The sequence below is a fragment of the Eleutherodactylus coqui genome, chromosome 7, assembly GCF_035609145.1.
Source record: "Eleutherodactylus coqui strain aEleCoq1 chromosome 7, aEleCoq1.hap1, whole genome shotgun sequence".
NCBI lineage: Eukaryota > Metazoa > Chordata > Amphibia > Anura > Eleutherodactylidae > Eleutherodactylus > Eleutherodactylus coqui.
The window spans coordinates 107,419,096-107,446,728 of NC_089843.1; the positions used below are offsets into that span (position 1 = coordinate 107,419,096).

Genomic DNA, 27,633 nt, shown 5'->3' on the forward strand with positions numbered 1-27,633 from the left:
TGCTGTAACACTTAGCTGGCTGCGTATGAATTAGGACAACTACCCCTAGCAGAGACCCAGTACACTTGTGGACAGGAATACAGCGGTGATGTAAGAGGCAACACAGAGGCAGGAAAGAATTTTGCGCAAGACTGCTGTAACACTTAGCTGGCTGCGTATGAATTAGGACAATTACCCCCAGCAGAGACCCAGTACACTTGTGGACAGGAATACAGCGGTGATGTAAGAGGCAACACAGAGGCAGGAAGGAATTTTGCGCAAGCCTGCTGTAACACTTAGCTGGCTGCGTATGAATTAGGACAACTACCCCCAGCAGAGACCCAGTACACTTGTGGACAGGAATACAGCGGTGATGTAAGAGGCAACACAGAGGCAGGAAAGAATTTTGCGCAAGCCTGCTGTAACACTTAGCTGGCTGCGTATGAATTAGGACAACTACCCCCAGCAGAGACCCAGTACACTTGTGGACAGGAATACAGCAGTAATGTAAGAGGCAACACAGAGGCAGGAAAGAATTTTGCGCAAGCCTGCTGTAACACTTAGCTGGCTGCGTATGAATTACGACAACTACCCCCAGCAGAGACTCAGTACACTTGTGGACAGGAATACAGCGGTGATGTAAGAGGCAACACAGAGGCAGGAAAGAATTTTGCGCAAGCCTGCTGTAACACTTAGCTGACTGCGTATGAATTAGGACAATTACCCCCAGCAGAGACCCAGTACACTTGTGGACAGGAATACAGCGGTGATGTAAGAGGCAACACAGAGGCAGGAAGGAATTTTGCGCAAGCCTGCTGTAACACTTAGCTGGCTGCGTATGAATTAGGACAACTACCCCCAGCAGAGACCCAGTACACTGAGGACGGTCACAGGCAGCCCAAATAGATTTTTTTCCCAAATGTTTTTGGAAAGGCCCACTGCCTATATACACTAAATATGTCTTCTGTCCCTGCCTCACCACTACTGGCCCTGGACAATGTAAAATTATTGCAGGACGCAATGCACTGCACGGCTGATATACAAAAAAAAAAATGTGCAACACTGCAAAAAGCAGCCTCCACACTACTGCACACGGTTAGATGTGGCCCTAAGAAGGACCGTTGGGGTTCTTGAAGCCTAAAATAACTCCTAACGTTCTCCCTATAGCAGCTCCGGCACCAGCAGTACTTTCCCTGAACTATGTCAGAATGCATCTGTGGCGAGCCGCGGGAGGGGCCGATTTATATACTCGGGTGACACCTGATCTCGCCAGCCACTCACTGCAGGGGGGTGGTATAGGGCTTGAACGTCGCAGGGGAAATTGTAATGCCTTTCCTGTCTTTCTATTGGCCAGAAAAGCGCGCTAACGTCTCAGAGATGAAAGTGAAAGTAACTCGAACATCGCGTGGTACTCGTCTCGAGTAACGAGCATCTCGAACACGCTAATACTCGAACGAGTATCAAGCTCGGAGGAGTACGTTCGCTCATCTCTAGTTGTTTGCGATCTTTAGCTCAATTATCCAAAAAAAAACACTGAAGAGGAGGTTAGCACCCCTGATCGAATATAACTCAGGGGTTTCTATGGAGATTGATACACCTGTGTGCATGAGCCGTTAAAGGGGTTCTTTCATTAGAGACAACCCCTTTCAGCACTGGTGTAACTATAGGGGATGCAGGGAATGTAGTTGCACCCAGGCCCAGGAGTCTTAGGCGGCCCATAAGGCCTCTCTTCTTCATATAAGGAGCCTAGTACTATGAATAAAGCATTATAGTTGGATCCCTGTTGCAAGTTTTGCATTTGGGCCCAGGAGCTTCAAGTTACACCTCCAGGTTAAGGGGTTAAGAGAAGTTGGGGGCCCCAAGATAAACTTTTGCGCCCGCGCCCATGAGCCTTTAGCTACGCCCCTGCCTTTCAGAATACGGTACTTGTGAAGAACAGCTGATTGCCCTGGGTGCTGCTCTTGACACCCCTGGAATTAGCTGATTTTGCCAATGTAAGCCAATGCCAGTTAGACCTTTACCCTGCAGTGGCTACTTTTAGGGGACCTCACTTTATGATGTCCATATTTCCTAATAGGGCATATGAACTGGTGTTTTGGGAAAAAACATTTAATCTAAACAGTTGGATCACTTTAGCTGTTTTATGTACTTAAAATATGACTATACATAGAGCACATATTATAAATTGTATAATACCATTGATGGATACCATTACTGTATACAGATTCATTATCTACTGTAATTACTGAGATATTATGTAGTTCATAAAGATACCTGTACTACATCTCAAGTTAACATTATACGGTTCTTTACAAAAGAGGAATGCAGATGTGGCATGTGCTGTTTACCAGATGGAAAATGCTGCTAGGTAGAACAGATGATGTTGCTGTGCTGCATCACAGAGCACATACCATGATGGTACATGACAGGCTATGAACATTTTGAAAAGTTGATTTATACGAGGTGATGCATACAATGCTCCCTTCATCCCATATCTTGGAATTTTACAAGTAAATTATACTGTTTAAATTTAGCATTTTGACCATAATTAATAGAGATGAGCGAACTTACTCGTCCGAGCTTGATACTCGTTCGAGTATTAGCGTGTTCGAGATGCTCGTTACTAGAGGCGAGCACCACGCGATGTTCGAGTTACTTTCACTTTCATCTCTGAGACGTTAGCGCGCTTTTCTGGCCAATAGAAAGACAGGGAAGGCATTACAACTTCCCCCTGCGACGTTCAAGCCCTATATCACCCCCCTGCAGTAAGTGGCTGGCGAGATCAGGTGTCACCCGAGTATATAAATCGGCCCCTCCCGCGGCTCGCCACAGATGCATTCTGACAGAGATCAGGGAAAGTGCTGCTGATGCCGGAGCTGCTATAGGGAGAGCGTTAGGAGTGATTTTAGGCTTCAAGAACCCCAACGGTCCTTCTTAGGGCCACATCTAACCATGTGCAGTACTGTTGAGGCTGCTTTTTGCAGTGTTGCACATTTTTTTTTTTTTTTGTATATCGGCCGTGCAGAGCATTGCGTCCTCAATCTGCAGTCATTGTACAGAGTATAGGGCCAGTACTGGTGAGGCAAGGAAAGAGATATTCAGGCTATATAGGCAGTGGGCTTTTTCCAAAAAATTTGGGAAAAAATACTATATTTGGGCTGCCTGTGACCGTCTTCAGTTTACTGCGTGTCTGCTGGGGGTAGTAGTCCTAATTAATACGCAGCTAAGCGTTACAGCAGGCTGGCGCAAAATTGTTTCCTGGATCTGCTGTCTCTGTTACATCAGCGCCGTCATCCCGCCAGAGGGAAACAGTATACATAATATTATACGCTGCCTACAGTATCTATCTGCTGGGGGTAGTAGTCCTAATTAATACGCAGCTAAGCGTTACAGCAGGCTTGCGCAAAATTGTTTCTTGGATCTGCTGTGCGTTCCGTAAGGGAAGTCAGCCTCCAACCACAGGCCAATAAGTGGCACATTTAATTACAGCGTTCTGTTTCTGCACTACTGGTAATACAGCATGCTGAGGGGTAGGGGTAGGCCTAGAGGACGTAGACGCGGGCGAGGACACGGAGGCCCAAGTCAGGGTGTCGGCACAGGCGGAGCTCCTGATCCAGGTGTATCGCACGTTTCTGGCGTCCCCACATTCATCTCACAATTAATGGGTCCACGCGGTAGACCTTTATTAGAAAATGAGCAGTGTGAGCAGGTCCTGTCGTGGATGGCAGAAAGTGCATCCAGCAATCTATCGACCACCCAGAATTCTGCGCCGTCCACTGCTGCAACTCTGAATCCTCTGGCTGCTGCTCCTCCTTCCTCCCAGCCTCCTCACTCCATTACAATGACACATTCTGAGGAGCAGGCAGACTCCCAGGAACTGTTCTCGGGCCCCTGCCCAGAATGGGCAGCAATGGTTCCGAATCCTCTCCCACCGGAGGAGTTTGTCGTGACCGATGCCCAACCTTTGGAAAGTTCCCGGGGTCCGGGGGATGAGGCTGGGGACTTCCGGCAACTGTCTCAAGAGCTTTCAGTGGGTGAGGAGGACGATGACGATGAAACACAGTTGTCTATCACTCAGGTAGTAGTAATTGGAGTAAGTCTGAGGGAGGAGCGCAGAGAGGATTCGGAGGAAGAGCAGCAGGACGATGAGGTGACTGACCCCACCTGGTTTGCTACGCCTACTGAGGACAGGTCTTCAGAGGGGGAGACAAGTGGAGCAGCAGGGCAGGTTGGAAGAGGCAGTGCGGTGGCCAGGGGTAGAGGCAGGGCCAGACCGAATAATCCACCAACTGTTTCCCAAAGCGCCCCCTCGCGCCATGCCACCCTGCAGAGGCCGAGGTTCTCAAAGGTGTAGCAGTTTTTCACTGAGAGTGCAGACGACCGACGAACTGTGGTGTGCAAGGTTTGTCACGCCAAGATCAGCCGGGGAGCCACCACCACCAGCCTCACCACCACCAGCATGCGCAGGCATATGATGGCCAAGCACCCCACAAGGTGGGACGAAGGCCGTTCACCGCCTCCAGTTTGCACCACTGCCTCTCCCCCTGTGCCCCAACCTGCCACTGAGATCCAACCCCCCTCTCAGGACACAGGCACGACCGTCTCCCGGCCTGCACCCACACGCTCACCTCCGCTGTCCTCGGCCCCATCCAGCAATGTCTCTCAGCGCAGCGTCCAGCCGTCGCTAGCGCAAGTATGCCGCCACGCACCCGCATGCTCAAGCGTTAAACGTGTGAATAGCCAAATTTATCAGCCTGGAGATGCTGCCGTAAAGGGTTACGGAAACTGAGGCTTTCAAAGGCATGATGGCGGCCGCAGCCACTAATTTTCCAGATGTGCCGTCCCAGCCCTGCACGACCACGTCTCCCGCAACATTGTACGCGCCCTCACCAACGCGGTTACTGCCAAGGTCCGCTTAACAATGGACACGTGGACAAGCACAGGCGGGCAGGGCCACTATATCTCCCTGATGGCACATTGGGTGAATTTAGTGGAGGCTGGGACAGAGTCAGAGCCTGGGACCGCTCACGTCCTACCCACCCCCAGAATTGCGGGCCCCAGCTCGGTGGTGGTATCTGTGGCGGTGTATGCTTCCTCCACTAAACCACCCTCCTCCTCCTACGCAACCTCTGTCTCGCAATCAAGATGTGTCAGCAGCAGCACGTCACCAGCAGTCGGTGTCGCGCGGCGTGGCAGCACAGCGGTGGGCAAGCGTCAGCAGGCCGTGCTGAAACTACTCAGCTTAGGAGAGAAGAGGCACACGGCCCACGAACTGCTGCAGGGTCTGACAGAGCAGACCGACCGCTGGCTTGCGCCGCTGAGCCTCCAACCGGGCATGGTCGTGTGTGACAACGGCCGTAACCTGGTGGCGGCTCTGCAGCTCGGCAGCCTCACGCACGTGCCATGCCTGGCCCACGTCTTTAATTTGGTGGTTCAGCGCTTTCTGAAAAGCTACCCACGCTTGTCAGACCTGCTCGTAAAGGTGCGCCGGCTCTGCGCACATTTCCGCAAGTCCCACACGGACGCTGCCACCCTGCGCACCCTGCAACATAGGTTTCATCTGCCAGTGCACCGACTGCTGTGCGATGTGCCCACACGGTGGAACTCTACGCTCCACATGTTGGCCAGGCTCTATGAGCAGCGTAGAGCTATAGTGGAATAGCAACTCCAACATGGGCGGCGCAGTGGGAGTCAGCCTCCTCAATTCTTTACAGAAGAGTGGGCCTGGTTGGCAGACATCTGCCAGGTCCTTGGAAACTTTGAGGAGTCTACCCAGATGGTGAGCGGCGATGCTGCAATTATTAGCGTCACCATTCCTCTGCTATGCCTCTTGAGAAGTTCCCTGCAAAGCATAAAGGCAGACGCTTTACGCTCGGAAACAGAGGCGGGGGAAGACAGTATGTCGCTGGATAGTCAGAGCACCCTCATGTCTATATCTCAGCGCGTTGAGGAGGAGGAGGAGCATGAGGAGGATGAGGAGGAGAGGGAAGAGACAGCTTGGCCCACTGCTGAGGGTACCCATGCTGCTTGCCTGTCATCCTTTCAGCGTGTATGGCCTGAGGAGAAGGAGGAGGATCCTGAAAGTGATCTTCCTAGTGAGGACAGCCATGTGTTGCGTACAGGTACCCTGGCACACATGGCTGACTTCATGTTAGGATGCCTTTCTCGTGACCCTCGCGTTACACGCATTCTGGCCACTACGGATTACTGGGTGTACACAGTGATGGACCCACGGTATAAGGAGAACCTTTCCACTCTCATACCCGAAGAGAAAAGGGGTTCGAGAGTGATGCTATACCACAGGACCCTGGCGGACAAACTGATGGTAAAATTCCCATCTGACAGCGCTAGTGGCCGAAGGCACAGTTCCGAGGGCCAGGTAGCAGGGGAGGCGCAGAGATCAGGCAGCATGTACAGCACAGGCAGGGGAACACTCTCTAAAGCCTTTGACAGCTTTCTGGCTCCCCAGCAAGACTGTGTCACCGCTCCCCAGTCAAGGCTAAGTCGTCGGGAGCACTGTAAAAAGATGGTGAGGAAGTACGTCGCCTCTGCCCCCTACAACTACTGGGTGTCGAAGCTGGACACATGGCCTGAACTCGTGCTGTATGCCCTGGAGGTGTTTGCTTGTCCTGCGGCTAGCGTCTTGTCAGAGAGGGTGTTTAGTGCGGCTGGGGGAATCATCACAGATAAGCGTACCCGCCTGTCAACGGACAGTGCCGACAGGCTTACACTCATCAAGATGAACAAAGCCTGGATTTCCCCAGACTTCTCTTCTCCACCAGCGGACAGCAGCGATACCTAAACAATACGTAGGCTGCACCCGCGGATGGAAGTATTGTTCTCTATCACCATCAAAAACGTGGACCTTTTAGCTTCATCAATCTGTGTATAATATTCATCCTCCTCCTCCTGCTCCTCCTCCTGAAACCTGACGTAATCACGCCGAATGGGCAATTTTTCTTAGGCCCACAAGGCTCAGTCATATAATTTTTCTAAACAATTTTTATACGTTTCAATGCTCATTAAAACGTTGAAACTTGCACCTGAACCAATTTTTATTTTAACTGGGCTGCCTCCAGGCCTAGTTACCAATTAAGCCACATTAACCAAAGCGATTAATGGGTTTCACCTGCCCTCTTGGTTGGGCATGGGCAATTTTTCTGACGTACATTAGTACTGTTGGTACACCAATTTTTTTGGGCCCTCGCCTACAGTGTAATCCAATTAATTTTTTGCCCACCTGCATTAAAGCTGACGTTACATCAGCTGTGATGGGCACTGCAATGGGATACATTTATGTACAGCCGGTGGGTTCCAGGGAGCCACCCATGCTGTCGGTCCACACGGAGTTGTAACTGCATGTGTCCACTTCTAAAGAACCTCAGTCTGTTTGGGGCATGCAGTGTGGGCCGAAGCCCACCTGCATTTAATCGGACGTTACCTCAACTGTGATGGGCACTGCAATGGGATACATTTATGTACAGCCGGTGGGTTCCAGGGAGCCACCCATGCTGTGGGTGCACACGTAATTCCCATTGCGGAGTTGTACCTGCCTGTGACTATTTATAAAAAAAACGCGGTCTGACTGGGGCATGCAGACACCTTGACAGAATGAATAGTGTGTGGCACATAGGTTCCCCATTGCTATGCCCACGTGTGCAGCTCCTGATGGCGGTGGCACAGGATTATATTTCTCATTGCTTCTGTACAGCATTGTAGGCTATCGCCCCACCCCTTTTAAAGAGGGTCGCTGCCTAGCCATGCCAACCCTCTGCAGTGTGTGCCTGCAGTTCCTCCTCATGGCAGACGCACTTATAAATAGACATGAGGGTGGTGTGGCTATGAGGCCAGAGTTTGGCATGAGTGCAGCTGAAGGCTGCGCAGGGACACCTTGGTGTGCGCTGTGGACACTGGGTCGTGCGGGGGGGGGGGGGGGGGGGGTTGGGCAGCATGTAACCCAGGAGAAGTGGCAGCGGAGTGTCATGCAGGCAGTGATTGTGCTTTGTTGGAGGTAGTGTGGTGCTTAGCTAAGGTATGCATTGCTAATGAGGGCTTTTCAGAAGTAAAAGTTGTTGGGGGGGGCACTCTTGCCGCTATTGTGGCTTAATAGTGGGACCTGGGAACTTGAGATGCAGCCCAACATGTAGCCCCTCGCCTGCCCTATCCGTTGCTGTGTCGTTCCCATCACTTTCTTGAATTGCCCAGATTTTCACAAATGGAAATCGAGCATCGGCGATATACAAAAATCCTCGGGTCGCCCATTGACTTCAATGAGGGTCGTTACTCGAAACGAACCCTCGAGCATCACGAAAGTTTCGTCCTGAGTAACGAGCACCCGAGCATTTGGTGCTCGCTCATCTCTAATAATTAACAGACAAGGTCCCTTTAATATCAAAATCAAAATCTCTAAAAAGCTGTATTATAACTTTATAATTCTATATTTATCATTATTATTTTTTTCATTGTTGCACAAAATAACTAAGTGCTGCACTATTCATCCTCATTACTATGACACAAAAAGTCCTCATTGGAAAAGTACCAGCCAAGAAATGAATATAAGAAAATTTTCAAGCCACTAATCTCCATCATAGTGCAGTTACTGAATAGTTGTAAACTGAAAAAATATGTCACCGCTGCAAATATGCATCGTGCATGCAAGGAAGTTACTACAAGAGACGTTACCAGGTTTTTAATCCTCATGGAGTGCTTGGAAATCCATAAGGGTGCCTACTAGAGATGAGCGAGCACCAAAATGCTTGGGTGCTCGTTACTCGAGTCGAACTTTCAGTGATGCTCGAGAGTTCATTTCGAGTAACGAACCCCATTGAAGTCAATGGGCGACTCGAGCATTTTTGTATGTCACCGATGCTCGCTAAGGTTTTCATTTGTGAAAACCTGGGAAATTGATGGGAAAGTGATGGGAACGACACAGAAATGGATAGGGCAGGCGAGGGGCTACATGTTGGGCTGCATTTCAAGTTCCCAGGTCTCACAATAGTGGCAAGAGTGAGACCCCCCTCCCGCACTGTCAGCATAAAGATCGTTCTCCTCTGCCACAGCTGTAACAGCTGTGGCAGAGAAGAACGATGTTAGCCCATTGAATTCAATGGAGCCGGCAATATAGCCGGCTCCATTGAAAGCAATGGGCTGCCGGCGATCGCTGGATGAAATGTCGGGAAGGGCTTAAATATATAAGCCCTTCCCTGCAATTCATCCAGAAATGTGTAAAAATAAAAAATATATATATACTCACCTGGTCCCGGCAGACGGAGTTCAGCGCGGCCAGCTGCAGTCCTCCTGAACTGTTCTGAACAGCTGTGAGTAGTATTCAGCAGCCGGGGATTTAAAATCCCCGCCTGCTGAATGAGCTGCCTCTGATTGGTCAGGCTGTGAAGTCTCGAGTAACGAGCATCTCAAGCACCCTAAGGGCGCCTACCCACTTGCGTTACCGATTTTCGCGCGTGAAAAATGCGGCGTTTTCGCACGTTTTTTGCGCAGTTTCCGCGCGTTTTTTGCAGCCCTCCATTGACAATGATGGGTGCATTAAGAGAAAAATAAGGACACATATGCAACTGACAGTTCCTATGTGAAAAAACCCCACGAAACGGAAAAAAAAACCCAGATGGACAAGAACACATTCTATACTAATTGCTCTTGAGAAAAAACGCAAAACATCACAGGAAAAAAAAATCGCAAGTGGGTAGGCACCCTTAGGGCGCCCACCCACTGGCGATTTTTTTTCCTTTGCGTTTTTTCTGAAGAGCAATTAGGATAGAATGTGTTCCTGTCCACTGGCGTTTTTTTTTTTTTTCGGTCCGTTGCAATTTTTAACATAGGAACTGTCAGTTGCATATGTGTTCTTAGTTTTCTCTTAATGCACCCATGAATGTCAATGGAAATTAAAGGAAAAGGCACGAAAAAGCCGCGGAAAACGGGCCAAAAACGCGCGGAAAATGCTGCGTTTTTCACACATGAAAATCGCAAACGCCAGTGGCTAGGCGCCCTTATACTCGAACGAGCATCAAGCTCAGACGAGTATGCTCGCTCATCTCTAGTGCCTACCCACTAGAGTTTTTTTTTCCCTGCGAAATTCGCAGCATTTTTTTCTCTGCAGGGGTCTATGGGACTTGTAATGTTAAAATCGTGATCGCGCAAAATCGCAATTTACCGCGATTTCACTGTAAATTGAGATTTTGCGCAATCGCGATTTTAACATTACAAGTCCCATAGACCCCTGCAGAAAAAAAAAATGCTGAGAATTTCGCAGGGGAAAAAAAACCTCTAGTGGGTAGGCACCCTAAGGGCGCCTACCCACTGGCGTTGCCGATTTTCGTGCGTGAAAAGCGCCATGTTTTTCGTGCGTTTTCCGCGCCTTTTTCGCGGCGTTTTTCGTTAATTTCCATTGACAATTATGGGTGCATTAAGAGAAAAATAAGGAGACATATGCAACTGACAGTTCCTATGTGAAAAATTGCAACGAAACGAAAAAAAAAACCCAAATGGACAAGAACACATTCTATGCTAATTGCTCTTCAGAAAAAACGCAAAACGCAATTTAGCATCGCAGGAAAAAAATCGCCCTAATACTGAACCACATGCACTGTGAGGCCTTAGTCAGACGGGCGTTTTTAGCCGCGATTTGCGCATGCGTCCGGCGATTTTATAAAACCATTGCTTTGCAATGGTATCGGACACATGAGCGCTTTTTATGCGCTCGTCCGATGAATTATAGAACAAAAAATCGCAGATCGCACCTATCTGCGATCTGCGATTCCTGTTCTCTTCTCTATATGCGCTCAATGGGGCCGGCTGCAGCAGCGCCGACCCCATTGAGAACATATAGAAGACAAATCATTCTTCTCTGCCACAGCTGTAACAGCTGTGGCAGAGAAGAACGATGTTTGCCCATTGAATTCAATGGAGCGGCAATACAGCCACTCCATTGAAAGCAATGGGCTGCCGGCGTGCGCGGGGTGAATTGTCGGGAAGGGGTTAAATATATAAACCCTTCCCTGCCATTCATCCTAAAATGTGTTAAAATAAAAAAAAATTGTATACTCACCTTTCCGCTGCAGCCGGAGTCCAGCCGCGGCCGCTGTCAGTTCTCCTGAACTGCTTCTCGGCACTATACAACCGGCGGGGCTTTAAAATCCCCGCCTGCTGAATGGTCTGCCTCTGATTGGTCACAGCCCTTACCAATCAGAGGCAGGTTTCATTCACACACCCATTCATGAATTCATGAATGGGTGAGTGACTGCTGCCTCTCAGCGCTGAGCCAATCAGGGGCAGGTCTGACTCACATCCATTCATGAATTCATGAATGGGTGTGAGTGAGGCATGCCTCTGATTGGCTCAGCGCTGAGCCAATCAGGGGGCAGGTCTGACTCACACCCCCTTCACACCCACTGCAGGACGGCCGCCCGGAGCTCCGGCTGCCGGCAGAAGGTGAGTATACAATTTTTTTTTATTTTAACACATTTTAGGATGAATTGCCGGGAAGGGCTTATATATTTAAGCCCTTACAGACAATTCATCCTGGGCTCGCCCGCAGCGCATTGCTTTAAATGGAGCCGGCTCTATTGCCGTCTCCATTGAATGCAATGTGCTGGACCGCTCCGGCCCGTTTCTAATAAAACGCGGCTAGGAGCAGATTTTCGGGCGACTTGCGCGCACTGGTCACGCGATTTGCGGATGCGCATCCGTCATGCGATCCGTAAATCGCGCGAAAAAACGCCCGTCTAAGGCCTGAGGCTTATACCCACCAGAGAACATAGCTGGCTTGAGGTACCTCCATGCATCATGGTTTGGTTGGATTGTGAAATGGAAAGTGAAATGAACATCTATGTGATTGGTATTTTTTCTTGTTATACAAAGATCAGTACTAACTGCTTACTGGTCCAAGCGTGCTCAGGGTGGCGGCGCGTGGTAGCGGGGGGGGGAGATATCTCTCTCACTCTCCCCCCCCCCCCCCCCCCGCTACCCCACGCCGCCCACGCCCATCCCCCGCCATTCCCCTGAGCACGCTCGGACCAGTAAGCAGTTACTCGAGAAGAGCGATGCTCACTCGAGTAACTGCTGTATCCGAGCGTGCTCGCTCATCTCTACTAAGGATGCTTGCTGCCTTTTGTATTTGATGTTAAAGACTTAAATCTCTCCACAAAATATACAAATCTAGATTTACAATAGAATCTTAGTGAAAATTGTTTTAATATCATTGCCATTTTTGCCGGATTACCAAATGTCTCTTTGATTTTCTTATCTTCCTCTAGGAAAGTTTACATGCATTGAAGTTCGATTTCATCTGGAGAGGCAGATGGGATACTACCTGATTCAGATGTACATTCCCAGTCTTTTGATTGTCATTTTATCTTGGGTCTCTTTTTGGATCAATATGGATGCAGCTCCAGCCAGAGTTGCCTTAGGTATAACTACTGTACTAACTATGACAACACAGAGTTCTGGTTCCAGAGCATCACTGCCTAAGGTACGAAACAAAGCAAACCCCATAATCACTACCATAAACATTGTATCTTAATTTACTGAAATGTAAAGAAGTAATGCACCTAGATAAACTTTAAAGGAAACTATAGTAGTGACTGGGGATAATGTTACCACATACTAGTAATGGTTTCTTTGGATGTTTGTCATGGGATATCTACTTTCAGCAATCGCTTTTTGTAGGCTTTGTTCACATCTGCATTGTGTCATGCTATTTTCGTGTTTCATCACAGGAACAGGAAAATTGAATGCCAGCCAGGGATGGATCCATCAAATGATGGAAACCAACAGCTCCCAATGGACCCTTAGATTTAACGGGGTCCGTCAGGCTCCTGTCATATTACCTGGCAGACATCTGTTTTGTCTGGGGTGTTGTGCTAGATCTACGTTCCGAGCCTCCAATGCAGATGTGAATATAGCTTTACAAGAGCCCCCTAATTATAGGTAAATCAGAATGTGTTCTGCTTCTAGAACCCCTAGTTACAAACTATAATTTTCAACTCCACCACAGGGGATTCAAAGTTGAGATGATCGGTAAATGTTATGAAAGAGGGAAAAATTCTACTAAATCAGACTTTTAGGGGTATTTGAAAATAGGTTTCCTATCCTAGATAACTGTTTTGAGTTACATTAAATAAATTAGCTGGAAGAAAGAGATGAATTGCAAACCTCCCAAATGTATCTTATGCAGATGAGTACATTTTGCACTTGTCTGAAACATGACAGCGTTGATGAAGCTAAATGAGAGGTATGAATTAATAGTAAACAAGAGCAAAATCATTATGTTAATGATGATTAAGCAGATATGAAATAAAATGTTGATATGATGACAAACTAAATATGACAAAAAGGAGAACATATTACTAATGGGAAACTGAGAGAAATAATAAAAGCTCATTCCAGGTATACAAATAGCAAAAGCATAACAATATATCAACATTGCATTAATGAACACCAGCATTTTGCTCTTATTAACAACAGCAAAATGAATGTAGATTTCCCCAATGCTCAGCTGTATGACTCACATAGAAAAGAGCTAAGGACGTACGGCAACATACAGACACATATATAGTGTATTGCATTATAACAAACGTTCTGCATTGCAATTAGCAAAATAACATGTATATAATTGTTGATAGATATTGACTACTGATAATATATATATATTAGGGATGAGCGAGTAAACTCGCTAAGGCACTACTCGCCCGAGTAATGTGCCTTAGCCGAGTATCTCCCTGCTCGTCCCTAAAGATTCGGGGGCCGCCGCAGCTGACAGGTGAGTTGCAGCGGGGAGCAGGGGAGAGAGGGAGAGAGAGATCTCCTCTCCATTCCTCCCTGCTCTCCCCCGCAGCTCCCCGCCCCGTGCCGGCCCCCGAATCTTTCGGGACAAGTGGGGAGATACTAGGCTAAGGCACATTACTCGAGCGAGTAGTGCCTTAGCGAGTATACTCGCTCATCCCTAATATATATTACTGTATATGCCTCTATTGATAAAAGAAAATTTGCTGTGTATTACTCTTGAAAAGATAGAAATTAAGTCCTTAGCAATTAACTTCAAACAGTTCACTGAAATGATAAGGACAAATACAAACTATTGGGACTACTTAGGTCTCTTCATCAGACAGACTTTATCACAGTAAAGGGCCTATTGCAGATCCCAATGATTGGGCATGAACTTTCCAATCATCGGGTCATGTAAAAAGGCCACAGACAAGCTGACAAATGAGCAACTGCTTGTTCATCAGCTAATCATGGCTTTTTAACAAGCATAACATTTTGTGATGGTGGGCTGCACATTTTCCCATGTGAACAGGCAGATGTAGAGATGACCAGTCATAACTGTATGGGGCTGAATGACTGCATTAATGATTGTTAATCTTTATATGGACAATCATCTGTTGTGTAAAAGAATCTTAAGCCACTAAACATTGTAAGTTTTATATAGCAAGCATTATATTGTCTTTACTATAGTATATTGGTTGATTTTCTTAGGGCTCATACACTTGAGTATTGAGGCTATAAGACAATGCACAGAGGCTTTAAGGCTTCTTTGTACAGGGCCACATGGCTATGCACTGGTCATTCAAGCTGCACCAAATGCTGCATGTGCTTCATGGGGAAACAAAACCCTTGGTAGATATAGAGTCACAATTTTTGTTTCCTTCTGATTTGTATGATATCGAACCAGAACAATATGGAGGTACAGTAGAGGCCTATATGACCTATGTGAGCCATACTAGTGATAATAAGCATATACCTATATGTTGATGATCCCTATTACCCAATACTGCACTAGCTAGCCTTTCAATGGATTTGAAAATGGTATTTTGGCACACTGTAGCTTTTTTAAATGTAGGTCTGGGTCCATGGATTCCTCTATTGTGACCTTTTAGCATGTCCTTATGGCATCCAAGAAGATCACTATTGTTTATATTTAGTAAAAAAAAAAGCAGGAGTTTGTCATCACTAAGTCTACAGGTAGTTTTACAGATTATCTTTCAAACAAATGAGAGATTGAAAAATTTAGCGATCTATTTGCATGTAATGCCCATTAGCACTTTATCATCTTCCTTTACATGTAAAAGGACCCCCAGGAGTTTTTTTTAGAGCCCAGCATGTATTTAAACAATGCCCAGCTGTGCAAACAGCTGCTGACACATTCCATTGTTCTCTTGGAAGGCTAGTATAAACATGCCATGGGGAGAACATCCTGCAGTCTATTGAAAGATGAGTGAAATACATGCAAATGGAATGTATTTGCTCAGGCTTTCATTGGCTGACCGAAAGATTTTAAGTGAACCGAAATCCATCATTCAAACGAAAACTGCACGATGCCCGCGTTTACATGTAACAATTATCACTCATTTTCGTCTGTTTGGAGAAATTTTGAGCCTTAATCGTTGTGTGTAAAAGGGCTTTAAGCTTTTTGGGAGGTTTACACTACCAAAATTGTATCATCTACATATGGCAAGATCTGTCTAGAGTTGTCCTCTGCAGTTGCACACTGTACCAACTGTATCTTGCAACTAACCTACTGCTGTACTGCAGTCAAGTATATTTTGGAGGCAAAGAGACAATGACAATAGCCAATATCTTAGATTGGTAGACTTAACATGCGTCAGATGTATCTCACGGGATCATGCTGAATGATAAATCGGGCATATCTTTAGATGTGTAGTCTAAGTTTATACCACCTGTTAGCTGACTTAGTGTTATGGCAAATTTTGTGTCAAAATTATGGTGTATCTTTGCAATAAAAAAAATTGTATTTAGGCTACATCTATTTCCCATAAAGTCGTTCTCCTTTCCCATTAAGTTATGGCTATTTTCCTAACTTGCTGAAAAAAGTGTCTAAAACAAATTATAAATGTGGCGCACAGCATGCCAGACAGTTTTCAATATTAAATTTGCCCCATTAGGTTTTCAGTGAAGTAACCGTGAACTGAAGCCTATGTGCCCCCAAGGAAGCTATCCCTTGTATCCTCCCCTGACCCTTATTTCATAGACTTTTCTCTTATGGTTTTTAGACATCTCTTGTTTTTGTTTCTGCTATTTTTGCTTTATGTGCTGAAACAGGAGGTGTTACAAATGTTTGCTGAACTGACACTCTTTAGGCTAGATATATGGTTGATGAATAATAGATGGGGTATTTACGCTACAAGAACTGATATTATATTGATTTACAGATATAACTTGGCTAGATAGACTGAGGATAGCATTATCTCTATTCCCTGGATTGTAAATCTAAGTTGCAGATTTTTTTTACAACTTCCAAAATTAACTTACTATAAAAGCGATGTCTTATTTCTGATGCCTAATACCCTAATGTGTTAGCGAGCTCATAAGTGGGCCAATAATAAAGTCATAAGGTAGAAATTACATTCCCATCACTATCCTCTGAAATTTAGCCTATAAGGTTACCTAAATTCAGAGGAGTCCCCTGGCACAGTGGTGTAGGACACAATGGGGAGCGGTGAGTGTACACTGATTAGTTATTTTACAACATGGGGAATGGATTTTTAACAAAGAAAATACTACTTGGAAAACCCCTTTAATATAGCAAACCCTGAATATTGAAAGCTGTGCAATACATATGTTTTCCTGTCCTGAATAGTAATATTAGTAGACTTGAAAGCTTAATATTTAACTTATAACATACCAGGCAAACAGATGATAATGTCTGCATTTCTGTACTCCGCATGTTAAAATATCATTATTTTTTCTTGCTGTAATGGAGACTATACTCAGCAGCCAACTTAAACAAGCAGGGCAGCAGTGTAAAGCATGGAGTAAGGTAGAAAGGGTTGCAGGCTAGAGAAGCAGCTGGAACCTTTCATATCATAAACAATGAAGCACGTGGCACATTTGTAACTTTCATACTTCAGTATATTAGAGCTGTAGTTTTCATATATCAAAATTGGCCAGGCTGCCCAAAGCAACTAATACTAACTCAGCCTTCATTATCTAAACTGTTCTTTAAAAATCAAAGCTGAATTCGAAGTGGCTGTTATGTGTAAAGTTTTATTACCACACAGTTTTGAGAACTGAGTTTAAATATTTGTTTATTGTTTATTATTAGTTTTGTAGTAGGAAGATACATCATAGTTGGGTACAGGAAATACTTTTGTTTCTATCCCCCATGTTTGAGATCACAATTTTGACACAGGAGTAATTTGAAGCTGCTGGGCCTCAATGCAAAATATGTAACAGAGCCCTAACTATGGCCCTATGGGGTCTCAAAAGGCAAAATATGAGGAGAACAGTACTATAAATTATATATATATATATATGTTATATTACTGTTCTCATATTTGGCCTTTTGAGACCCCATAGGCTCCTGGATCTAGGTGCATCCCCAATATCTGTACCCCTTGCTTGTTGCTATGTAATGTGCCATAAACCACTCTAATGTCGTTAATTTCTGTTTTATTATATCTATTATTTAAAGTGTCTGTTTGTAGATTTTACTTGTGTTGTTCACTTTTTTTAATCAATAATTTGGAATTCATTTACATACTTATATATACATTGTCGGCTTCTTCCCCCACAACAGGTGTCCTATGTTAAAGCTATTGACATTTGGATGGCCGTTTGTCTTCTCTTTGTTTTCTCTGCCCTATTGGAGTATGCAGCAGTCAATTTTGTTTCCAGACAACACAAAGAACTATTAAGATTCCGACGCAAGAGGAAGAAGGAGAAGGTATTTTGTCATCATTATTTTCTACATCTGTCTTTTCACTGATCTTTACATTTGTCATAATATAGAATAATCTTCCTGAGAATACAAAAGAAAGAAAGACATTTGAGAACTCTGGGAAAACCCAATTACAATGCAATAAAACAAACTAAGATACCTAGAGTATGGAAAGATGCTTTAGCGAACTAAAATACAGTACGCATGAAAGTAATTTTTAACTAACTTTCTGGTTATTTGTTCTTTTTATTTAATTTTAAAGTAAATTTCAGACAAAAAGGCTGGCTGTCTGGTAATTAATCATTACTAGAGATGAGCGAACGCGTTCGTCCAAGCTTGATATTCGTGCGAATATTAGGGTGTTCGGGATGTTCGTTATTCGTAACGAACACCATGCGGTGTCCGGGTTACTTTAACTTTCTTCCCTGAGACGTTAGCGCTTTTTTTTGGCCAATATAAAGACAGGGAAGGCATTACAACTTCCCCCTGCAACGTTTAAGCCCTATACCACCCCCCTGCTGTGAGTGGCTGGGGAGATAAGGTGTCCGCCTGATATAAAAGTCTGCCCCTCCCACGGTTCGCTATGGATGCATTCTATATGCGCTCAATGGGGCCGGCGGCAGCAGCGCTGACCCCATTGAGAACATATAGAAGACAAATCCTTCTTCTCTGGCACAGCTGTAACAGCTGTATAAGGTGACAGTTGGGGGGTCGTCTTATACGCCCGGTCGCCTTATACACCGGTATATATTTTTAGTGTAACACATTTCTGGATGAATTGCAGGAAAGGGGTTATATATTTAACCCCTTTCCGACCATTCATCCTGCGATCGCGGGCAGCCCATTGCATTCAGTGGAACCTGCTGTATTGCTGGCTCCATTGAATTCAATGGGCAAACATCGTTCTTCTCTGCTACAGCTGTTACAGCTGTGGCAGAGGAGAACGATCTTTATGCTGACAGTGGGGGGGGGGGCACTCTTGCCGCTATTGTGGCTTAATAGTGGGACCTGTGAACTTGAGATGCAGCCCACCATGTAGCCCCTCGCCTGCCCTATCCGTCACTGTGTCATTCCCATCACTTTCTTGAATTGCCCAGATTTTCACACATGAAAACCTTAGCGAGCATCGGCGAAATACAAAAATGTTCGGGTCGCCCATTGACTTCAATGGGGTTCGTTATTCGAAACGAACACCCGGACATCGCGGGAAGTTCGTTCCGGATAACGAACACCCGAACATTTTGGTGTTCGCTCATCTCTAATCATTATGCTTAAGCTCCATTTACACACAACAATTATCACCCAGAATTCGTCTCAGCGATGGCTCTTGAGCGATAATCGTTGCATGTAAACGCTTCCATCTTTCACTCTTCGGCTGTACGATTATTTTTAGGTGAGCATTAAATCCATCATTCAGCTGGAGAGAGATAGCAGGGACTGCTGTGTTCTCCAAGGGAGCAGCTGATTACATTGTATTCAGCTGAAAGCCCCTGGCAGCCCATGGGAAGAAAATGCAGCTGAATGCAAAGTCAGTACCACATGCTGGGATTTGCAAATTAAGCTGATAAAGTACTAATGGGCATTAGTGCCCATTAGTACTTTATGCAAAATGATCGCTAGGACTGTCAATCTTTCAATCATTTGAAAGATTGTCTTTGCGTGAAAATGAGCCTTTAGGCCCACCAAAAAATAAGCCTTGAAGGTAGTTGTGCGATAATAATTAAAGGAATTTTCTAACCAGAAACAAAAACACCATATCAGTCAGGGCTCTTTCACACTCAGATGGCTGCACTAAAACAGTGCGGCTATCTGAGCATTAAATTGTGTGTATGAATAACAGCCGCGAGCACATCGTGGCTGCTATTAGCGAGATTGGCGCTCTCCCGCCCTCCCATTACCTTTGCCGGACGGCTCCCATAGGAGTCTATGGGAGCTGCCGTTACTGTGCTGTCAAAAGATAGGACATTTCTTATCTTTTAACAGCGAGAAATCGCAGCATCAAAAAATCACTCATCTGAAAGAACCCATAGGAAATCATGGGTTCTTTTAGATGCGATTTTTTTGACGCACCTACTCAGTGTCAAAACGACGCTTGTGTGAAAGAGGCCTCAGGTATGCCATCAATTACTGATGATTGGGGGATGTCCACTAATTTTGAAGTAAAGGGGTTATGAGCCCCATTGATTTCCTTCCAACAAAACACCACTTCTGACCATTGGCTGTGTTGCAAATTGTAACAGAGCTCCATTCAAGTGAATATAGGTGTATTACAATTCATATGAATCTAGCTGGGAGTAAAAATAGATAGGGAAAAAAATGAAGGGGCTGCTGAGCTTTGCAGAATATTGCAATCCCTTCTTTATTGGAATCTATTAGAGCCTCAGCAGTTGGACCATTCATTAGAAATTAATCCCTTAATGCTGCAGGGCATACAGTTATGTCCTCCAGCTTCGGAGTATGTATGAAGGGAGAGCTGTTAACCCTTTAAATGCTGTTGTCAATTCTGGTAGAAGCATATAAATCTCTTGACCAATGTTCCGGGGTTCTGTATGGCCCCCTGCAATGAGATCAAGGGTTGCCATACAGGTGTCATGGCAGCTAAGGGCCTTCTCAAAGGCCCCAGGGCTGTCATAGCAGAATGGCTATCAAGCCATACCTGTGGGTTGGCTTGATAGAATGCCTGTTAGACCGCAATATAATGTAATGCTATGGCATTACATCATACTGCAGGAGCAATCAAAGCATCACAAGTTCTTGTTCCCTCTGGGGACTAAGAAAAAAGTAAAAAGAAGTTCAAAAAAGTTTTGCTATTTATTAAAAAAAATAAAAGGTAATAAAAGGTTTTGAAAAAAAAACTTTTGCCATAATTATAATAATGAATCTTAAAGGGGGGGGGGGGGAGAAAAAACGAAAATGGAAGAATAAAAAAAGAGGATGGTCCTTAAGGGGTTAAGGGTATGCTCACAAAGACTTATATGTTTTGTATTTTCCGCCACAGATCTGCATGCAGAAAATACACAGCATATAACAATGCAAGCAAAGTTGATGACATTTTAAGAAATCTTATCCCCCTGTTGCCGAAACTCTAAAGCTTAAATTGACCTGTGGTGTAATTTTAAAATCCACAGCATATCAATTTATGCTGTGGATTGTTATGGATTTCTTGCAGATGTTCACCATTGAGTTTAATAGGGAAGTCAGACTCTATAACAAAAATCCAAATTACTGCAAACTTTGCTGCAGATTACCCCCAAATCTGCAGAAAAATCCACAAAAGGGGACACTTTGTTAATTAAAAAGCTGGAAAAATAATTTTAAAAAGCCATTTTACTCATTTTAGATCCTGTAAAGAGTTTTGCCTGCCCTCCTGCTGCTGTATGCATTCTGGCCTCTGGTCATAGTAAATGTTTAGATCTTATATGCAAGTAATTCTGCACTAACATGGTATGGGATTTACAGTTGCAGCATTCCCGGTGGATTTTCAATGGAACCTACAAATGGGTTTTCCTCAGCAAATCTGCCTCATGTGAACACACTTTGACTATATACATATGCAATATGCGATTAATGTTCATAAGGATTCTGCAAAAAAGAAAACTAGCTAATTAGTAATAAGTTAAGGCCCATTTATATGGGTCGAGTGTCCGGCAAATAATGCCGAACACTCATCCCTGCACATACTCGCTCCCGTGCTGCTGCACAGGAGCAAGTATCGCTGGCTCTCTGACAGAGCGGCCAGCAGGGGGCCAGGGCAGCTGGACGAGATTTCATTCACCTCTCCATTCACTTAACATAGTGGCCATTCAGTACTGTTCAGGGCGTTCAGTGGCCGTTTAGGCTGCATAAACAATGAAAAATGAGCTGAATGATGTTCAGTACTGAACAGCCACTGTGTTAAGTGAATGGAGAGGGGTGGGGGAGAGCGAGGAGTGAAATCTCTTGCAGCCTCCCAGCTGCGAGGCAACGATACTTGCTCCTGTGCAATAGCACGGGTGTGAGTGTATGCGGGGACGAGTGCCCAACATTCGTCTCATGTAAATGGGGCTTAAGTGGTTCAAAAGTTAAATGTTGATTTTCAATGTACCAGAGCTGATGTGAATGAATACAATTGTTCTGTATTTGAACAGTCTGAGGATTCCTCCAAGACAAAGTATCTTGCATCCGTATAAAAGACGTTGCTCTTTTTTCATATACACTGTGTATCTGCCTGGTGTATAATCCCTTTTTCCCATTTAGAAAAAAAGAATTCAGATTTTAAAAGACTATTGAAAAGACATTCTTCTTTCTGCTCAAACTGTCAAGCGATTGATTTGTATTTAATAGACTGACACTCTGTCCTTGAAAATAATCACTAGAGAAATCTATATAGTGGCCGTCTTTATAGAAATACCCAGCAAGATGTTATCAAGTGTTTAGTCAAAGGTTTTTGATACAATATCAAGAAATGAAAATAGTTTTCTCCAAATTGCTTTTTATCAAAATCCCACAGCTGAATAAAATATTGATTTGTTTAATAACAGTCACTGGGCAGCGAAGAATGTGCAAACAGATGTACAAATCTTACCATATTATCATATGAAAGTGTTACAGCTTGCATTGCAAGGAAAAGCCTTTGAAGGAACTGAGGAAACTGAACTGAGCATACAAGAGGACTTTCAGTCTAATTCAACTTGCAAGAAATAAAAGTTTTGATTGGCGGTATGGCCACCTATCCTCCCTCAAAATATGACTGAGAAGTGAAAAGAAGAAAATTAGAAACCATTAAGGAAAAGAGGTTCCAGGAATCTCCTTCCCCTTCCAATGGCCAAAAACCATTACAGTAAAATGATGTACAATCTTTAACCCTTTCCAATCCAATTTCTATCCTAGTTTTCCTAGGGAGCTTACTCTTTTTCTGCTGTTACACAACGGTGCTATCTGCTGGCTAAAGCCAGTACTGCATGAGGTGACACGTTGGCTAGGCTCAGACAGCAGAGAGGCTGGTAATATACGGTAAGAGAACCCCAACGTACACCTCCCAACATCGGAGCTGTACAGCCTTAAATCATAATGTCTTCAGACGTCAGACAGTGGATTGGAAAGGGTTAATAGGAAGCAGGTCATACAAATGACAAGTTTCAGAGTAAGAATCCCTTCCTTAGATCAGGGTACATCTTCCTGATTTAAGAAATGAGGATTTTGCCTTTAAACACATGATCTATATGTCATGCTACCCATACAAGATGGATATCTTATATATCATTCTACTGACATGCTCATTGGCCATTAGAGAGTGCAGTAGCCATCTTTTTTCAAGTGGTTTCTACTTTCTTATGCTTCACTATATTCAGCTCTGACAACGTCCCAGTGACTGCTCAGGCAATGCTATACGGGCTTGAAAGTTGTTGTGTCTTCATACAATGCTGTAAAGTGAGCATCCGGTATTCGGTATTAGGGCTTATAGTGGAGGTCATTTTAACCGAGGCAGCAATGCCTGGCATTGCTCATGAGTGGTCCTCTCATAAGTCACCCAAGAGTCTTTTAATTGAGCATGTATGCATTAGTTAATTAGTCAGCTGAATCTACTGATTTCAGTAGCACCAATTGATTGTCTAATATGTATTGTGGTGCCCCAACGTTTTTCTAAAGGCAGATATCGGGGGAAGAAGAAATGGACGTTTTGGATTTCAACTTTCCTAATCCTTTTGTTCTCAGATGAGATAAAATACCACCAATGGTGTTTGTCAGAAGCTTACTACCCTTGCCCTACTGAGAATGGGAGGGATAATATTGGGCTGAGAGGAATAGCTGTCACCAAACAAGCATTCAGCCATCAGCTATCTAAAGTGTATAGACAACTTTAAAGGAGTATGCTGTGCATTTTCAACTGAGGACCTATCCTCTGGATAGACGGGGAACTTTGGCTCAGGATCCCTGTTCATCGGTGGATCATCAGGGCCGCTGTCTGTGCAATGTGCCATCATAAGGGGACAGGGCAGGAAGTGGGATCACTGGCTTCACTCCTATTAAAATAAATGGGACCACTGTACTCTTATTATGCTTCCCGCTTCTTCTTATGGACAGGTCGTCAAGTCCTGTCCATAACACGAACACGAATAGAAGTGCGGTGCTCCCATTGATTTCAATAGGAGTGAAGCCAGTGCTCCCACTTCCTGTCTGTTTATTGATTATGACATTCAGCCCAAGGTACTAACAGTAGGACGGACTTTGAGTTGATCGATGGGGATCCTGAGCAGCAGGTACCTATCCATCATCAGTTGAAAATGCCTGGAATACGCCTTTAAGGAAATGCTCCCTCTATTACTTGCATATAACACATAAAATACAACTACTACTTTGGTCCTACATTCTTCTCTAAACATCAGTGAATTTCTTTAAGGGCTTGTTCATACTAGCGCTGTGGGCACATAGTATAGCCACAAGCAAAGATCACGGCTATACTGCACTACAGGTTGTGTGAATGGGTTAATTCCAGCGACATGAACGTGGTACGTGCGTGGTACGTGCCATCCAGCTCCCATAGGAGTCTATGGAAAGCACACACCAAAGATGGGTCAGGTCCTATCTTTGTGCGCACCATGGAGCTCACATGCGACCTTGTAGTCGCATGTTGTATCTTTGTTAGGTGCGAGAATTTAGCACGTCTAACATTCTTTCATGTGAACGCTTCTGTAGGAAACCATTGGTTCCTATAGAAGTGCTTTCTGTGCGCGGCTGTACTGCGTGCTTACAGCGCCCGTGTGAATGAGCCCTAATAGTGCCATGCCTATTAAAAGACAGACTGTATTTGTTAACATAATTACAGTATATATCTATGCTGAGCAAGAATTGAACATTTCCATGTTTCTGCCATTTGGAAACCCATTAGCCAACTATGGGGGAGAGTAAACTCCAGTGCACGCCGATTAAGGAGGCTTATTTGGTTTAGTATATCTATGACAATTACCTGATCGAAGCTCCCTTTTATCACTTGTGGTTTAGTTACTTGTACCATCCAATGATTGCTCAAGAGCATATGTGCCATAGACTCGGACATGCAACTGTGATAGGGTTCTTGGAGAGAGGCAGTAGATTCCATGCGTATTGTTATCAAGCAAGTTGATGGCTAATGAATGGATCAATGGTCTTTAGTGGGGAAACACACAACAGATCCATCTGAGCTAGATGAAAAACTCATAATGCAGGGCCCATTTTAATCTCTTCTATTGTGCTACATAGAAGTACGCTAGTTCCTTCATGACATAAATGAATCCTCTTTGGAACAATAGTTTTAGCCATGGATTAGGTGGAGTAGTTCTAGAATGAAATATCTGAAGTAAATCAGACATTTGGGTCATGTAGTGAATGATATCTGAAAAACTAAAAATTCATTTCATACTTGTACTAGCTTAGCCATTAAATCAGAATGCTAGTTCAGATCTTAAAAAATGCATTTAAACAGCTTCCCCATGGATAATACATAGTATATCTGTTATTTATTTTCCTGGGAATTGACTACTTAGCAGCTTTTAGCTCTGATCTGCAGCTGCACTAACCCTTTGTATGCTGTATGCTCATATTGGCTGCAATGTATGAGCACAAGCCTAGCACAAGGACACTAGGAAGTCATTGCATGTGGAGTGGATTTCTGTAGCTGTAAGGGCAGTGGTGTGCGCTGTAGAGGGGAAGCACCATAGTAAAGATCAAAATGGGCCCTGCATTACGGTGCCGAGTTTTCACCTAGCTCAGATGGATCTGTTGCTTCTTTCCTCACTAAAGACCATTGATCCATTACCCACCCACTTGCTAGATAACTACGCACATGGAATATATAATTGTCACAGATATGCTAAACCAAATAAGCCTGATTAATCGGAGTGAACTGGAATTTACTCTCCCATAGTTGGCTAATGGGTTTTCAAATAGCAGAAAAATAGAAACTTTCACCCCTGCTATATATATACTGTAATTATGTTACAGTCTGTCTTTTAATAAGCATAGTACAAAACTGCTATTAAAATTCACTGATGTTTAGAGAGGAGTCGCAGATGTGTTTTATGTATTACGTACAGGTAATGTTTTCAAAAAGGCCAATGTCACACAAGTGTATGTCCTGGCCTGACCATGGGGTGTACTAACCTGAACCGGGAGCACTATAGATCCTTATGATGATCTGAGTTCAGGGCTGTAAGCCCTGCAATTGGGCCGGGACACATGTCCATATTACAGAAGCATGAGTGTGCCTGTAATAAACGCATGTGAAACTAGCCAAATGGCACATATTGATAGAATTCATATAAATGCACAAGTGCTTATGTGGCAGGTTAATGCACATGGACAGCATGCTTTTTAATGAACCCCAGCATCTTACTTAGTCTGACTAATTCTAATAATTATCTGAGTTTAAATGAACGCACATTTAGGAATAATTAATTCCAAACGCTTTGGATTATTGACGCCTACACAGTCATTAATAGTTCCTTACAGTTAAGTTGTATCTGAAAATCATTTCTATATGTGACAGAGCTATATGACTACTAAATGCAGTAAATTGTACAATGTGTTTTGTGTCAATAGGTTGTAGTGCTGGTTTAGTCGCATTTGTATTTATGTTTTTTTTTTCTTTTTGCCTTAACCCTTCGTTGTAATGCTAGAATGTTAAGCCAGTGCTTGATGAACATGAGAACCTAGGCAATTTACGTTGTAGCAATGGCATGAGAAGTGCTGGACCAACATATGGGACATTGGCTCAAGTCAACAGTACAAATTTCAGGGTAAATAATTTGTATAATGGATCTGTAAAAATCCAAAATGAATGGATGAAGGTTTTAGCTGGTCATAACCTTCATTGCTTTCCATACGTGCCTGTTCTTCATTCTAAGGTACCTGTCCTGTTAAGTTCTGCATTGTAAACTGAAAATTTACTATCAGTAAAGCAAGTATTTAGCAGGTATACTTCATGTATTAAACACTTCACACATTTGTAGAAAACATTGTTATAGGTATTAAAAGGGGTTGTGACAAGTTATAAAGCTTTTCTGTATTCACAGGATAGGGGATAACTTTATGATCAGTGGGGATATAACTGCTGTTACCCCTACGATCCCAAGAAAGGGGATCCAGACGGTCTTTAACCCTTTCCAATCCACTGTCTGACCTCTGAAGACATTATGATTTAAGGCTGTACAGCTCCAATGTTGGAAGACATCCGTCGGGGTTCTCTTACTGTATATTGCCAACCTCTCTGCTGTCGGAGCCTATCCAGCATGTTACCTCATGCAGTACTGGCTTTAGCCAGCATATAGTGCTGTAGTATAATGGCAGAGAAAGAAGAAGCCCCCTAGGAAAACCAGGATACAAATTGGATTGGAAAGGGTTATGTGAATTATACACCGGCACACCACTGCTCCATTCACTTTGATTACAGAGAGGTTAGAGATTTCCAAAGTGCTTAAATTCTGTAATCACCGAGGATGTCATTGAAGTGGATGAAATTGTGTTACGCTTGTGCGATCTTAGCTCTATACACTTTGAGACCAACTGGATCCCCTTTCTTGGGATTAGTGGGGTTGTAGCAGCCAGACCACCATCAATTATAAAGTTATCCCCTATCCTAGAGACAGGAAGTCATTTTATAACTTGCCCAACCCCTTGAAATGGTGATACACAGTATGCTCAAGCATCCATAGGATCTTACTTTAAAATTCACAAAAAGTTTAAAATTATTGTTTTTTTCCCCTTCACTCCCAGCAGTTTAGAACAGACTAAGTTGATTCTATAGGAAAAGGACATTACAGTTTGGAACAAAGAGAGTTTGTTCTAAATGGCTGTAGCTCCAGCTTTATCAGTGCAACCAAAATAATTTGAATGTAATTTTAAGGCTGAAAGGTTTGGTTTTAAAACGGCACCAAAAGCATATCAGAATCCATTACAGAACTGGAGCACATGCATTTGAAATAGAGTGAGGAATACTGAATTTACAG

At 44.2% G+C, this 27,633-nt stretch overlaps 1 protein-coding gene across 1 annotated transcript in view; it reads left to right on the forward strand.

Moving 5' to 3' along the window:
* The window catches only part of GLRA3 (glycine receptor alpha 3), a 242,166-nt gene that overhangs the window by 198,834 nt on the left and 15,699 nt on the right, over positions 1-27,633 (forward strand). Inside the window, exons 7-8 of the mRNA XM_066574670.1 lie at positions 12,249-12,463; positions 17,531-17,677. Of these exons, the coding sequence (XP_066430767.1) occupies positions 12,249-12,463; positions 17,531-17,677 (362 nt within the window). The remainder of the gene's footprint in view (positions 1-12,248; positions 12,464-17,530; positions 17,678-27,633) is intronic.